Raw genomic sequence first — 16,338 nt, 5'->3', positions numbered from 1 at the left:
CATTACCAAGTTTCTTAACGCTGTCTCAAACTCTATACTTGCGACACGATCAGTTCCTGAGGAAGAGTCGCAACTCAAACCCACATTTACGATAGGCGCTGCGCACCATCGTAAATGCAGGCCACGGATGTAAGTCGGGGGGGTTCGGCCCCTTCTGCATTTACATAAATGGTCATAAGTGCAGAGGGTCGCAACTCAGGCCGTCGTAACACGGGGATTTCCTGTATGCTCTCCCTACACAACTGGGAGCACAAATTGGTCTATCAAAGCCCCCTATCATCCCCCCCAACAAGATTTCTGTGTTGGATTTAAGAATGAGCCCACAACACATCTGGATAGCATTTTCAACTACACAGCCTACAGAGATAAGAGGGAACACTGGCTGAAGGATGAATGATCATATTGATATACAGAGGATTCCTTCCAGGTTCACAAGACATCTTGCTAAAAAACACCCTTAAATTGAGCAAGAAACAAGATGCAATTTCAAGGAACCCCACATTTCAAAACCATCAGTAGTTACACACAAAAGTCCACCATGCATTCCAAATTCACCATTAGAACTTCATGCAGAACAAAGACCAGCATACAAACCTACCTGATTGTTTAATCCTAAAAACGCTCACCTTGAGTTACCAACTGCACCGCACAAGGGGTCAGATTTTTCTTCAGTTATCCTTTTCTAAAGCATATTATCAGGGCTCTCTGCATACTGCAGCTCAGCAGCACATACCTCTTGCTGCATGTGGCATCCGTCTCACATTCATGAATTCCTCTATTCAACTAGCAGGGTTCCTCAGCCCTTCTCCTGTGGAACGTCACGGTTACCCACTCAGCAGCTACTGGGCCCTACTGAAGGAGAGTCAGGAAGCAGGGAAAAAGTTCACCAGCAGTAACTCTTATGATCTGAATGAACTATCTCCACACAGGCTCTTCCTCCTTACAGAGTGAAGGTAATTCTGTTCCAAACAAGTATTGTGGATGCAGAGAAGAGCTGAAGCTTAGTTAAAAGGAGGTGGGATATTTCATCCCTAAGATAAGGAGAAAAGGCACCACTGTGGCTGACCCAGGACATCCCTGAATTTCAGCTTACATATCACAAACACACCCAGACTTCATTTTAAAGTTCCCAGCAACAGAGAATCCACCACAAGGCGTGGTAAGTTGTTCAGTGGTTAATTACCCTTACAGTTAAAAACAGATGCCTTGTTTTCAGTCCCCCTACCTTCCACCCCAGCCACTGCTTCCCAGGCCGCAGTCCTCCACCCTGTAAGGATGGCCTGCACTCTTTGTTCCTGAATACATACATTTACATCTAGCTCTATTAACACACACATTGTTCGTTCCCACTCAGCTTACAGTGTGACCTAGATCACTTGGCATCAGCAGCCTAACCTCAGCATTACTTCTGCACAGTGAAAGACGACACAAATCGCAGGGCGGGGCAGGCAGAAGAGGAGGGCCACCGATGTTCCCCATCTCCACAGAGAGGTGGGACACAAAACAGCTGGAGATAGAGGGAGCTTGCTGGCAGCTGCTCCCATGTATAAACATACCCAGCATACTTAGAGGCAATGTCAATCTGTCGTTCTCCTGGAAGCAGCTGGCACGTCCCTGAGGGCCCTGGAGGAGGCAGGACATGGGGTCTCCACACGCTGTGCTTGCCTGCAGCACTGCCCCCACATCTCCCATCGGCCAGGAACAGGAACCATGCCCAATGGGTGGTGTGCGGATGGTGCCTATGGAGTGGGGATAGTGTGCAGACCCACCTGCTCTTTGCAAGTAGGAGCAGTTTCTGGACATGATGGCCACATTGCACAGTGGTGCAGGTCCGGGGGTAGGTGAGCTTGCCTCAGCCCCACTGCAGCACTGCCCAGGAGCTGCCTGAGGTAAGCAGTGCCCAGCCAGAGCTGGCATCCTGAACCCCACTACTTGCTTCATCACCCAAACTCCCTCCCAAAGCCTGTACCTGGGACCTCCCTCTGAATCCCAACCCTCTGCTCCCGGCTCAGTCTAGAGCCTCTCCCACACTCCAAACTAGGGATGTAATCCAGTGTTTCTCAAACTGCTCCGCAGAGCCCCAGGGCTCCACGAGACATCTCCAGGAGCTCGGCAAGGTTGACCAACTGGAAACATCGATAGGTACAACACATACATTCAGTGGACCGCTGGGGCTCCGGAGCCCAAAACGTTTGAGAACTGCTGGTGTAATCGATTAACTGATAAGCAAAAGCTTATAGGTTACGGCTATAGACTACATGCATTTCCCCCACCACCAGCCAGTACATTTTTTAGCAGACTGGCCAGCAGCCCAGCTCAGTCCTGGCTCACGCCGGACCCGGGACCTACCCCTGTTGTGGCCCTGCATCATAAGGGTATGTCTATGCTTGTGGGAGGTTTCCAGGAGATATCCCAGAAAAACTCCACTGCATCCAAGGAATGTGTTTGCTTTTCCACTTTTTTTTATGAAGATCAAACGCACTCTTTCAGGGAGCCCTGTATACCTCGTTCTAGACAGAAACAAATGGCAGAAAAGCCTCTTCCGGAAAAGCAATCGGAAAAAGCTACAGAGTGAAATTTGAATAGCTTTAAAAAAAACAAAAAACTACAGCGTAGACCTAGCTTAAGTGTGTTAGGAGCCAGGTGGTCAGGCAACCTGGCCCAGTTCCATCTCACGACGGGTCCAGCTCAGCCCCTCCTCTGGACAGTTTTAAACTTGTGGATCAGTTCCCACCTGACACATCATGCTGCTGCCTGATACACTGGCTTCCAGCCCCACCCCTGGGGACTACAGAATGGTCCACTAACCAATAAGAATTCATGAGGTTCCTCAACTATTCAATTAACCGATACTTAACATTCCCTAGCGTGGGCATGTCAGACTGAGCAGTGACATTATGACATTTTATCTATCCCTTTTTCCTAATGGCTCCTAACATAGTTCGCTGAAAACGTCCATTCAACGTGGAAGGGCAGTTTAAAACAAAGCTAACTATCTACAATGACTCCACTATCTCCTTCTAGTGTGGGAACAGCTGATTTAGACTCCAACATTTTGTAGGTATAGTTGGGATTTTCCCCTGTGCATTAATTTGCACTTAATATTGAATTTCATCTACCACTTTGCTGTGCAATCACTCAGCTTAGTGTGATCCCTTTGTAAGTCTTCACAGGCAAATTTGGAGTTAACTGGAAGAGTCCGCTTGAGTCAATGATTGCTCTGACTACAGTTTACACTTTATGGAGTTTTGCTGTTATCTAACACTTGACTAACCCAGAAATCAATTAACTCCCCTTTCCCTCCATCCATCGACCCTCTACAATAGGAATGCCCCAAACACACCACAGTTCTTCAAGGGAAATAACGTACACAGACCACTGGACTAGGAAACTGGGACCCCAAAACTCTATTCCCAGGTGTGCAATGCCTGTTAGACAATTATCTTCGCCTCTCTCAGTCTCAGACTGCATTTATAAAATATAGAGCATTGCTATTCAGTGAGAACAGCACTATGCACGTGTTTATGTTCATTGCCATCCTTCCTGGACACCAGAGTCCTACCCTGAGCTCTGCACACACAGAACGAGGCAGCCCTGCCCTACAGACCTCCCAAGCTCAGACAAGCTTTAGTCTGTGTCTACACTTAAAAGCCCACTCCGCCGGTGCACACGGGCACTTCCCAGCACTGCAACGTGCCGGACCGGCAGTGGCGAGTGCAGGCTTCACCTAAGGCAGCCAGGGCGCTCAGCGCGGTGCAGTGTCCCTGCGGGGCCCTGGGGTGCTCAGCGCGGTGCAGTGTCCCTGCGGGGCCCTGGGGTGCTCAGCGCGGTGCAGTGTCACAGAATCATAGGACTGGAAAGGACCTCGAGAGGTCATCGAGTACAGCCCCCTGCCCTCAAGGCAGGACCAAGCTCCGTCTACACCCGTGGTCCCCAACACGGTGCCCGCAGGGGCATTTGTCTGTGCCCGCCAAGTGCTCAGGGCTGACCTGGTCCTGGGCACGTGGCGCATGCGCGGTGCTGGAGCTGGCCCCGGGCGTGTGGCGCACGGTGAGCGCCGGCCCTGGAGGCGCCGCGGATTCACCCCCCACGGCGCATTGGGGGGAGAGAGCGCAAGCGCCGGCCCCGGGCGCGCGGTGCTTGGGGGGGGAGGGAGGGAAGAGCTAGCGCCGGCTCCGGGCGCGCGGTGCTTGGGGGGAGAGCGCTAGCGCCGGCCTGGGCGCGCGGCTCTTGGGGAAGGGAGGGGGGAAACAGCGCCAGCGCCGGCCCCGGGCGCGCGGCGCTTGGGGGGGGGAAGAGAGTGCCGGGTGTGCGGCGCTTGGGGGGGGGGGGGGGGAGAGAGAGCGCCAGCGCCGGCCCCGGGTGCGCGGCGCTTGAGGGGAGAGCGCCGGCCCCCGGAATGCGGCTATGGGGGGGGCCCCGCTCCCCCTGGGCGCCCGGTGGGCGAATGGCCACGCCCCCTGGTGCCTGGCAACCCCAAATGGTTGAGGACCACTGGTCTACACCATCCCTGACAGATGTCTATCTAACCTGTTCTTAAATATCTCCAGAGAGGGAGATTCCACCACCTCCCTTGGCAATTTATTCCAATATTTGACCACCCTGACAGTTAGGAATTTTTTCCCAATGTCCAATCTAAACCTCCCCTGCTGCACTTTAAGCCCATTACTCCTTGTCCTGTCCTCAGAAACCAAGAGGAACAAATTTTCTCCTTCCTCCTTGTGACACCCTTTTAGATATTTGAAAACCGCTATCATGTCCCCCCTTAATCTTCTTTTTTCCAAACTAAACAAGCCCAGTTCATGAAGCCTGGCTTCATAGGTCATGTTCTCTAGACCTTTAATCATTCTTGTCGCTCTTCTCTGTACCCTTTCCAATTTCTCCACATCTTTCTTGAAATGTGGCGCCCAGAACTGGACACAGTACTCCAGCTGAGGCCTAACTAGTGCAGAGTAGAGCGGCAGAATGACTTCACGAGTTTTGCTTACAACACACCTGTTGATACAACCTAGAATCATATTTGCTTTTTTTGCAACAGCATCACACTGTTGGCTCATATTCAACTTGTGGTCCACTATGACCCCTAGATCCCTTTCCGCCATGCTCCTTCCTAGACAGTCGCTTCCCATCTTGTATGTATGGAACTGATTGTTCCTTCCTAAGTGGAGCACTTTGCATTTCTCTCCCTTACCCCTCGCCCTGCTCCCCTCGCTCAGGCCCGGGCGAGCTGCGTCCCGACCCTCCAGAGCAGCCGCCCCCCGCCCAGCCTGGTGCCACCCGCAGCCAGTGAGCGCCCCCCTGCCCCGCGCACCGTTCTGGCGGCCTCGGCCCAGGTCCTGCCCTTCTTCCGCCGGCCCTTGTCCCTCATGGCGCACGCGCGGCGGCCCGGCCGCTCCTGCCGCCCCGGGGGCCTAGGTCCGAGCGCTGCGGGCGGCGGCGGCCCCTGCGGCTGCCATGTTGGGAGCCTACTGTACGGAGCGCCGGTCATGTGACCCGGCCCGCGTGACGCCACCTACTGTACTGGCCGCGGCGCGAGCGGCCCGCCCCCCGCGCGAGCGCGCAACGGCCGCGCCCCGCCCCCGCCGCCTCGCTCTGACGCGCCCCGCCCCCCGAGCGATTCCCCGGCGGGCGGGAGCGGCCTGCCCCCCCCGCCACCCGCGCCGCGCACCTGGGCCCCGCCCCGCCGGCTGTCACTCACCTGAGCCCCGCCCCGCCGGCTGTCACTCACCTGAGCCCCGCCCCGCCGGCTGTCACTCAGCTCGGCCCCGCCCCGCCGGCGTCACTCGCCTGGGCCCCGCCCCGCCGGCTGTCACTCACCTCGGCCCCGCCCCGCCGGCTGTCACTCACCTGAGCCCCGCCCCGCCGGCTGTCACTCACCTCGGCTCCGCCCCGCCGGCTGTCACTCAGCTCGGCCCCGCCCCACCGGCTGTCACTCACCTCGGCCCCGCCCCGCCGGCTGTCACTCACCTCGGCTCCGCCCCACCGGCTGTCACTCGCCTGGGCCCCGCCCCCGCCGGCTGTCACTCACCTGAGCCCCGCCCCGCCGGCTGTCACTCGCCTCGGCCCCGCCGGCTGTCACTCACCTGGGCCCCGCCCCGCCGGCTGTCACTCACCTGAGCCCCGCCCCGCCGGCTGTCACTCACCTGAGCCCCGCCCCGCCGGCTGTCACTCAGCTCGGCCCCGCCCCGCCGGCGTCACTCGCCTGGGCCCCGCCCCGCCGGCTGTCACTCACCTCGGCCCCGCCCCGCCGGCTGTCACTCACCTGAGCCCCGCCCCGCCGGCTGTCACTCACCTCGGCTCCGCCCCACCGGCTGTCACTCACCTCGGCCCCGCCCCGCCGGCTGTCACTCACCTCGGCTCCGCCCCACCGGCTGTCACTCGCCTGGGCCCCGCCCCCGCCGGCTGTCACTCACCTGAGCCCCGCCCCGCCGGCTGTCACTCGCCTCGGCCCCGCCGGCTGTCACTCACCTGGGCCCCGCCCCGCCGGCTGTCACTCACCTGAGCCCCGCCCCGCCGGCTGTCACTCGCCTCGGCCCCGCCCCGCCGGCTGTCACTCGCCTCGGCCCCGCCCCACCGGCTGTCACTCACCTCGGCCCCATCCACTCAGCTGTCACTCGCCTGGGCCCCGCCCCGCCGGCTGTCACTCACCTCGGCCCCATCCACTCAGCTGTCACTCGCCTGGGCCCCGCCCCGCCGGCTGTCACTCACCTGGGCCCCGCCCCGCCGGCTGTCACTCGCCTGTGCCTCGCCCCGCCGGCTGTCACTCGCCTGGGCCCTGCCCCGCCGGCTGTCACTCGCCTGTGCCTCGCCCCGCCGGCTGTCACTCGCCTCGGCCCCGCCCCGCCGGCTGTCACTTGCCTGTGCCTCGCCCCGCCGGCTGTCACTCGCCTGGGCCCTGCCCCGCCGGCTGTCACTCGCCTGGGCCCCGCCCCGCCGGCTGTCACTCACCTCGGCCCCGCCCCGCCGGCTGTCACTCACCTGGGCCCTCCTCCCTCCCCCCTGCCGGCCGTCACTCACCTCGGCCTCGTCCCACCGTCTGTCACTCATGTGAGTCCCTGTGATAGACTGGGCCGGGTCTGGGGACCCAGCAACCACTCAGGGCGAATTGCTCAAACCAGGGCTCCTTACAGCCCTCGACTGGAGACCTTCCCAAATAGACCACAAACCAGCCACACTGAGCGCCTGAGCTGCCAATCTGGCCAGCAGGAAGCCTCTTGAGCAAAACCCCTCAGACACTGCAGCTCTCCCTGTGCCACAGTCAGCCCCGGGCCTAACACAGGCATAGGCGTGTGCAGGGGGTGAGCCCAGGCTGTCACATTATTGTATTGTGAGGGGAGCAGCCAGGTCAGTGCTGCACCTATGGGGGGGTGCTCGCCCCAAAAGTGGTACAAAGGGGTCAAACAAAAGCTACTTTCTTCTGATTCTGTATCTGCTCTTCATGTATCTGTATAATGTCTGTGTGTGGAGTTAGGAATCTGTAACCTGTATGGAGACTGGGAGTCTCTCTGCATGTGGTTGAGCATTGGGCAGAGCCCGGCCTATGGACATGCTAATTAGCGAGGCCCTAGGGACAATGGCTCTCAATGGGCCAAGGACACACCTAGGGAATGGTGACCGACACCTAAGGGCTACCAACAGGGAGCACAGGGATAGGCCGCTGGCCAGGTGACCTGCTGTAGCCAAGAAGACACCAGGAAGGAGGGATAAAGAGGCCATGTGGCTGACTCCATCTTGGTACTCAGCTCAGCACTTCATCCCAGAGGCAGCACTGCAGGGATCGAAGGGCCGGAAAGAATTGTGGACCCATCCTGATCTGTGATGCGCAACAAGGAGTTTTAAGCCAGCAGCTGTAACATCTCTGCTAGAGCCTGCATCGAGAACTGGGAGATTCGATGCATGTAATGTATGGTATTTTAACAACCTTACTCTCAGGCTTTTCTTTCTTGTAGCAATAAACCTTTAGATGGTAGATGCTAAAGGATTGGCTCGGCGTGATTTGTGGGTAAGATCCAGAGGGTAAATTGACCAGGGACCTATGGCTGGTTTCTTGGAACCGGACAGAACTCGTTCGGGGTAGTGGGGATTGGGTGCTAAAACCCCCCACCTGTGTATGAGGCCCAGGGCCATCTGGGGCATGGATATTGCTGGGGTGTCGGAGGGTTTTGCTCGTGAGGCTTCAGGCAGGCTGCTGAAGCGCTTTGTGGGACTTGTTTGTGGCCTTTTTGGAGAGGTCACCAGTCAGGGGGCTGTAAAGAGCCCCAAAGCTGAGCAATTCGCCCTGAGCGGACGCCCTCAGCTGTGCCCAGACACGGCCCGGTCTGTCACACAGGCACACCCTAACGTCTCAAAAAAAGGTGGCTTTGCGTTTTAATTTAATCGCATGATACGTTCTTTTAAGTAAAGGTTCGTTGTTAATTAAAAAAAAAAGTTAAGTTTTAGTTTCTTTAGTTTGATGAATAAAAATAATGTCATTTATGACTGAGTATTCAATAAGGCTGTGTCTACATTGGCACCCCTTTCTGGAAAAGGGATGCTAATGAGACCAGTCGGAATTGCAAATGCCGCGGGGGATTTAAATATCCCCCATGACATTTGCATGAACATGGCTGCCGCTTTTTTCCGGCTCGGGGTTTTGCCGGAGAAAAGCGCCAGTCTAGACGTGATTCTCCAGAAAATAAGCCCTTTTCCAGAGGATCTCTTATTCCTACTTTGAAGTAGGAATAAGAGATCCTCCGGAAAAGGGCTTGTTTTCCGGAGAATCACGTCTAGACTTGCGCTTTTCTCCGGCTTATCCCCAAGCCGGAAAAAAGCGGCAGCCATGTTCATGCAAATGCCGTGGGGGATATTTAAATCCCCCGCGGATTTGCCTATTCCAAAGTGTCTAATCTGCATCCCTTTTCTGGAAAAGGGGTGCAGTGTAGACACAGCCCCTATGTAAAAGAATCAATGGACACAAACCAGATATCAGGAATGGCAGTACAGGCAGTCCCCAGGTTACATGGATCCGACTTACATCGGATCCCTACTTACAAACGGGATGAGACAACCCCGCACTAGCTGCTTCCCCCCAGCAGACCAGGGAGATGTGAAGGTAGCGCCACCCCCAGCAGACCAAGGAGACGTGGAGCGGCTCTTCTCAGCAGACACCTCAGCTTGAGAATAAAGGACCGAGGGAAGTGAGGTGTGGGAGAATAAAACTGAGCTCTGGAGAAATGTTTGGCTAGAGTTTCCCCTACAATATGTACCAGTTCCGACTTACATACAAATTCAACTTAAGAACAAACCTACAGTCCCTATCTTGTACGTAACCCGGGGACTGCCTGTATACAAAAACCTGTAGGAGAACACTTCAATCTCCCTGGCCACACAGTAGCAGATCTCAAGGTAGCCATCCAGCAGCAAAAAAACTTCAAGACCAGACTTCAAAGAGAAACTGCTGAGCTACAGTTCATCTGTAAATTTGATACTATCACTTTAGGATTAAACAAAGACTGTGAATGGCTAGCCAGCTACAAAAGCAGTTTCTCCTCTCTTAGGGTACGTCTACACTGCATCCCTAGTTCAAAAAATGAGGAGTAACATTAGTTCGGACTAAGGGCTTTAGTCCGAACTAACGCGTCCCGGCGCGCACTTCCTGGTTCGAATCAGCTGTGATTCGAACTAGCACGCCGGCGAGATCATGTTAATGGAGCGCGGGATATTTAAATCCCCGCTTCATTAACTACTTCGATTGTCTCCATTTGCATCCCTAGTTCGAACTAGGGATGCAGTGTAGACATACCCCTAGTGTTCACACAGATCAGTTGCTAGAAGTGGGCCTCATTCTCCCTGACTGAATTGACCTCATTATCTCCAGCCTTACTCTTGATTGGTACTCTTTTCTTACACCTGTATATTTCTACCTGCCGCTGGAATTTCCACTATACGCATCTGACCAAGTGGGTCTTTGCCCACAAATGCTAATACTCCAAAAAATCTGTCCGTCTCTAAGGTGCCACAGGACCCCTTGTCGTTCTTGCAAATTCAGACTAATACGGCTGCCCCTCTGATACTTGTCATGCACAGAATCAGTAGGACATAAGCTTTCATTTGACACCTCACATGGCCCCCTTTGTGCAGACTTTGGGACAAACACCCCCACCCCCCGTGGGCACAGCAGTGATCTGGCTGCTCCCCTTAAAATCCAATAATGTGACAGCCCCACCCTTGCAGGGCAGCATGGCAGGCACCAGGCAGCGCTCAGGACTTGGGGGGCAGCGTGGCAGGCTCCGGGCAGTGCTGAGGACTTGGGGGGCAGCGTGGCAGGCACCAGGCAGCGCTCAGGACTTGGGGGGCAGCGTGGCAGGCTCCGGGCAGTGCTGAGGGCTTGGGGGCAGCGTGGCAGGCTCCGGGCAGCGCTCAGGACTTGGGGGGCAGCGTGGCAGGCTCTGGGCAGCGCTGAGGGCTTGGGGGCAGCGTGGCAGGCTCCGGGCAGCGCTGAGGGCTTGGGGGGGCAGCGTGGCAGGCTCCGGGCAGTGCTGAGGGCTGGGGGGGCAGCGTGGCAGGCTCCGGGCAGTGCTGAGGGCTGGGGGGGCAGCGTGGCAGGCTCCGGGCAGCGCTGAGGGCTTGGGGGCAGCGTGGCAGGCTCCGGGCAGTGCTGAGGGCTGGGGGGGCAGCGTGGCAGGCTCCGGGCAGCGCTGAGGGCTTGGGGGCAGCGTGGCAGGCTCCGGGCAGCGCTGAGGGCTTGGGGGCAGCGTGGCAGGCTCCGGGCAGCGCTGAGGGCTCGGGGGGCAGCGTGGCAGGTTCCAGGCAGCGCTCAGGACTTGGGGGGCAGCGTGGCAGGCTCCAGGCAGCGCTCAGGACTTGGGGGGCAGCGTGGCAGGCTCTGGGCAGCGCTGAGGGCTTGGGGGCAGCGTGGCAGGCTCCGGGCAGCGCTGAGGGCTTGGGGGGCAGCGTGGCAGGCTCCGGGCAGCGCTGAGGGCTGGGGGGGCAGCGTGGCAGGCTCCGGGCAGCGCTGAGGGCTGGGGGGGCAGCGTGGCAGGCTCCGGGCAGCGCTGAGGGCTGGGGGGGCAGCGTGGCAGGCTCCAGGCAGCGCTCAGGACTTGGGGGGCAGCGTGGCAGGCTCTGGGCAGCGCTGAGGGCTTGGGGGCAGCGTGGCAGGCTCTGGGCAGCGCTGAGGGCTGGGGGGGCAGCGTGGCAGGCTCCGGGCAGCGCTCAGGGCTTGGGGGGCAGCGTGGCAGGCTCCGGGCAGCGCTCAGGGCTGGGGGGGCAGCGTGGCAGGCTCCGGGCAGCGCTCAGGGCTTGGGGGGCAGCGTGGGAGGCTCCGGGCAGCGCTGAGGGCTGGGGGGGCAGCGTGGCAGGCTCCGGGCAGTGCTGAGGGCTGGGGGGGCAGCGTGGCAGGCTCCAGGCAGCGCTCAGGGCTTGGGGGGCAGCGTGGCAGGCTCCGGGCAGTGCTGAGGGCTTGGGGGGCAGCGTGGCAGGCTCCGGGCAGTGCTGAGGGCTTGGGGGGCAGCGTGGCAGGCTCCGGGCAGCGCTGAGGGCTGGGGGGGCAGCGTGGCAGGCTCCGGGCAGCGCTGAGGGCTTGGGGGCAGCGTGGCAGGCTCTGGGCAGCGCTGAGGGCTGGGGGGGCAGCGTGGCAGGCTCCGGGCAGTGCTGAGGGCTTGGGGGGCAGCGTGGCAGGCTCCGGGCAGCGCTCAGGGCTGGGGGGGCAGCGTGGCAGGCTCCGGGCAGCGCTGAGGGCTGGGGGGGCAGCGTGGCAGGCTCCGGGCAGCGCTGAGGGCTTGGGGGCAGCGTGGCAGGCTCTGGGCAGCGCTGAGGGCTGGGGGGGCAGCGTGGCAGGCTCCGGGCAGCGCTGAGGGCTTGGGGGGCAGCGTGGCAGGCTCCGGGCAGCGCTGAGGGCTGGGGGGGCAGCGTGGCAGGCTCCGGGCAGTGCTGAGGGCTTGGGGGGCAGCGTGGCAGGCTCCGGGCAGCGTTGAGGGCTTGGGGGCAGCGTGGCAGGCTCCGGGCAGCGCTGAGGGCTGGGGGGGCAGCGTGGCAGGCTCCGGGCAGCGCTGAGGGCTTGGGGGCAGCGTGGCAGGCTCCGGGCAGCGCTGAGGGCTGGGGGGGCAGCGTGGCAGGCTCCGGGCAGCGCTGAGGGCTGGGGGGGCAGCGTGGCAGGCTCCGGGCAGTGCTGAGGGTTTGGGGGGCAGCGTGGCAGGCTCCGGGCAGTGCTGAGGGCTTGGGGGCAGCGTGGCAGGCTCCGGGCAGCGCTGAGGGCTGGGGGGGCAGCGTGGCAGGCTCCGGGCAGCGCTGAGGGCTCGGGGGGCAGCGTGGCAGGCTCCGGGCAGCGCTGAGGGCTGGGGGGCAGCGTGGCAGGCTCCGGGCAGCGCTGAGGGCTGGGGGGGCAGCGTGGCAGGCTCCGGGCAGCGCTGAGGGCTGGGGGGCAGCGTGGCAGGCTCCGGGCAGCGCTGAGGGCTTGGGGGGCAGCGTGGCAGGCTCCGGGCAGCGCTGAGGGCTGGGGGGCAGCGTGGCAGGCTCCGGGCAGCGCTGAGGGCTGGGGGGCAGCGTGGCAGGCTCCGGGCAGCGCTGAGGGCTGGGGGGGCAGCGTGGCAGGCTCTTGGTGACCCCTTCTACCTGAAAACCTTCCGGGGCTATGGAGCGGGTCTCCCCATACTTTGCCCAAGGACCTGGCAAATCTGTTGGTCCCCCTGCCCCGCCCCACCCCATATAGTAAAACTGACCTAATTTTCTAATGGACCTGGCTTAATTGAGAGGCCGGATTTCACTCTCGCCCCTGCAGCCGGCCAAGGAGTGAAGTCGAGGTGTTTATAGACTGACATGAACAATCTGGGACGTGCCCCTACAGCTCAGCTCGCACACCGCTGCCAGGCTTGTACCTCCCCTGCCCGCTGTGCCGCCCTCTCTCCTCCTTTCAGACTGTTGGATCAGGCGATCGGCGGGTGCCCTGCCCTGCGCTGGTGGCAGGTATTCCAGAGTCGTGTGCTTCTATCCATGCGGGCAGTTCTAGTGCCGAGACCCCGACTGGCAGGCGAACATCTGCTTGTGACACGGCCTGTCTCTTATCACACTGTAAATCTTGCTTACGTGGTTCACGCACCAGGCCCTGCGTCAGGCCCTCGCTTTCTCCTACAGGTGGGTTCTCCCTCCCTTGGCATTTTTAAACGGAGGCTGGGTGTCTCTCCAAAAGGGCTGCTCTAGCTCCCAGAGGAATCGCTTTGGGGATGCTCTTCACCCTACGTTCTGCAGGAGGTCGGATTAGATTAGCACCGTGTTCCCTTCTGGCTGCAGAGCCCGCACGTCGCGTGAAGGAAGCCTGGCATTTCAGCTTTATTTTCAGAAGAGTGGATGTAGTTAGAAAAGTGTCAACGTCTCTCTGGCACCAGCAATCTGTCTGCGTGAGACACCCGGCTCCAGCTCCCTCTAGGCATGAACCACATGAGCTGACTTTGCTGGTACTTGCAAGTATTTACTCATTGGGCAGCCAGCACCAATCCAGCCGGCAAACAGGATTCTGCTCAGCCTCAGGAATGATTCACAAGGCCTCCTCACGGGTGCTTGCAGCCCTGCATTTCGATGGTCCTGGGAGCGACAGGATCGCCAGCCAAATTCTTTCTGCGGCATCTTAGCGACCAGCGGTAAGAGGCAGAAAGCTTGTGGCTAGAGCCACACTGGAAAACAATCCCGATTCTACATATAAAATGATGGGGTCGAAGTTACCTGCTACCTCTCAGGACCTAGAGGTGGGTGTCATTGTGGGTAGTGCTCTGTGCAGCAGCCGCCAAAACAGAACGGCGGGAATCATTAAGGGCGGGCTACATGAAACAGGAAGTGTCATACGGCCACACAGCCATGGTACGCTCGCATGCTTGCAGACGTGGCTGCTCCGTCTCAAAAACAGACCCATTGGCATTGGAAAAGGGACTCAAACGGGCAACAAAACTGATGAGGGGTTTGGGTGTGAGGCAAGATGAATACGACTGGGACGTTGCAGCTCGGAAAAGAGGCGGCAAAGGGGGGACGTGACAGAAGCTGATACACTCAGAGTAAATCAGGACGTGTGGTCCGGTCCGTCTCATAGCACAGGAACTAGGCGTCCGTAGCCATTTTCTCGATCGGGGCTTTTTTGCGGAAAACAAATCTCTGCTGTCTACACTGGCCCTTTTGCGCAAAAGTTTTTTGGAAAAAGATTTTTGCCCGAACGGGAGCAGCATAGTATTTCCGCAAAAGCACTGACAATCTTACATGAGATCGTCAGTGCTTTTGCGGAAATTCAAGCGGCCAGTGTAGGCAGCTGGCAAGTTTTTCCAGAAAAGCGGCTGATTTTCCGGAAAAAGTGGCCAGTCTAGACACAGCCTGAGAGTAAGGTTGCTAAAGTATCATACATGACATGCATCGAATCTCCCAGTTCTCGATGCAGGCTCGTAGCAGAGATGTTATAGCTGCTGGCTTAAAAGTCTTTGGTGCACATCCTATGTCAGGATGGGTCCACAGTTCTTCCTGGCTCATTGATCCCTGCACTCTTGCATCTGGGATGAAGAGCTGAGCTGAGCACCAACATGGAGTCGGCCACATGGCATATTTATATCCCCTCCTCCCCCCAGCTTCTTCCAAGCTGGAGACAGTCACATGGTCAGTGGCCAGGCACCTAGATTCCTTCCCAGATGGGTCTCTGGTACTTAAGAGATCTATTGTCCCTGGAGCCTTGCTAATTAGCATGTCCACAGGCTGAGCTTTTCTCGCCCACTGCTCAACCACATACAAAGAAACTTCCAGTCTCCATCCAGAGCACAGGATTATAACTCCACACAGACATTATACCAATAAATGAAGAGCAGATGCAGAATCCGTAGACAATAAGCTTTTGTTTGACACCTCACATAGCCCCCTTTGTACCAACTTTTGGGGCCAACACCCCTCCCCCCATGGGTGCAGCAGTGATCGAGCTGCTCCCCTCAAAATCCAGTAACGTGACAGCTGGCATGGGAGCAGAGAGGGCCCCCCACTGAAGAGCGAGCCCAGGGCAGAGTGCAAGCGGGGCAGGAGGGGCCAGGGACGGTGACTAAGGGCGTAAGAAGTGAGAGAAGCACAAAGGAGCGCCACAGAGCAGCAGGTGGAAGTCGAGAATGGGACTTGAGAGAAGAAGATCCAGGCAGCCAGCAAGAGGGATCTCGCAGGCTTTGCGGGGAGCCGTAAGGCGGGAGAAAGTCCACGGGGGGTCACCACTGCCCCAGGCCAGGGAGCGGCACACGACAAAACCAAACGAGCTTCCTTGCTGCGCATGAAGGGTCCGTGCAGAGTTTCCTCCTCGGGCCATGGTGTGCGCGCCCGGGCCGGGCTCTCCTGGCGGGACCAGGCGCACGCTTCTACCCGGGGCTGGGCTAGACCTCGCAGAGCCGGGGAGAGGCCACTGCTCATCTGAGAGCAAGGGGGAGGGCGTGTAACTGCATAACCCTTCCCCAGACGGATCCATAGCAGCAGGCTGCGGCCGGCGCGTTTCCTCACCCGGGTCCTTCGGACTCTGGACGGCCTCGCTCCGCCCGCTCGCTGGGACTCACCCCGGGCTCTGGACTCGCAGGACGGAACCGAACAAGCGGCAGAGCTGCCCACACAGCCAGCTCCAGGGACCGGGGACACGGAGCCGAGGCCGACCGGCGCGTGTCCCACCGCGCACCTGGGCAGGCCTGACACACAGCAGCAGTGACACGGGCTGTATTTCATGGCTGCTTTTGGGGAGCTCTAGAGATGGGCTTTCAGAAGCTGTGTTTTATAGCATTGAAAGATCTGTTGTGTGTGAGGAATTACCGGTAGGAAGACGTTGCTTCTAGAATCAGTTGGTCCTTCTTCACTTTGTAAGTCTGCGAGAGATCCTGCCTGTTCCTCGGGAGGGGACACAGCTGCCTCGGGACGAGCTGTCCTTCGCAGAGGCGCGTGAAGACAGAGACCGAAGACGCCAGCATCCGCTGGGCAGAATGGCTAGCACGGAGCTGTGAACGCAGCCAAAGGCAGGCCGGCCGAAGGGGGCAGGCCGGGGACCCTAGAGCAAAGGCGCACACGTGTGAACGGGATGAACCAGCTGCAGCCCTCCCAGCATCTGACGGAGCACGACAACGGGAGCCCCCTCGAGGTAAACACCCACCAGCAGTCCGACGTGTCCCGCGTGCCCCGCACAGCCCCGGGACGGCAGCTGGGGCGCCGGGCTCCAAAAGCCAGAGTGTCGCGATCAAGCTCGGCTTCCGTCCTGCCGTACACGGAGCATTGAGCCGTGCCTGGCACAGCCCGGCTCCTCGCCCCTGTCCAAGCGCGGGGGCCACTGGGCTGGCGGGAGCGGTGGCAGAGCGGCCGCTGCGGGACCTGTGTGTG

At 59.3% G+C, this 16,338-nt stretch overlaps 1 protein-coding gene across 5 annotated transcripts in view; it reads right to left on the bottom strand.

Moving 5' to 3' along the window:
• ASXL2 (ASXL transcriptional regulator 2) overlaps positions 1–5,502 on the bottom strand; it is a 192,105-nt gene extending 186,603 nt beyond the window's left edge. For 4 of the 5 annotated variants that reach the window (XM_075923201.2, XM_075923203.2, XM_075923198.2 and 1 more), the window contains exon 1: positions 5,312–5,501. Coding sequence is in view for 3 of the 5 variants with exons in the window: in XM_075923198.2 (XP_075779313.2) it covers positions 5,312–5,488 (177 nt within the window). In the remaining 2 variants the exon portion in view is untranslated. Of the gene's footprint in view, positions 1–5,311 lie in introns of all 5 variants that reach the window. The other variant, XM_075923200.2, reaches the window with a different exon arrangement.
• Between the last annotated feature and the right edge of the window lie 10,836 nt (positions 5,503–16,338).

The sequence above is a fragment of the Pelodiscus sinensis genome, chromosome 3, assembly GCF_052426305.1.
Source record: "Pelodiscus sinensis isolate ZL-2025 chromosome 3, ASM5242630v1, whole genome shotgun sequence".
Taxonomy (NCBI): domain Eukaryota; kingdom Metazoa; phylum Chordata; order Testudines; family Trionychidae; genus Pelodiscus; species Pelodiscus sinensis.
This window is presented reverse-complemented; position numbering and strand designations above follow the sequence as displayed.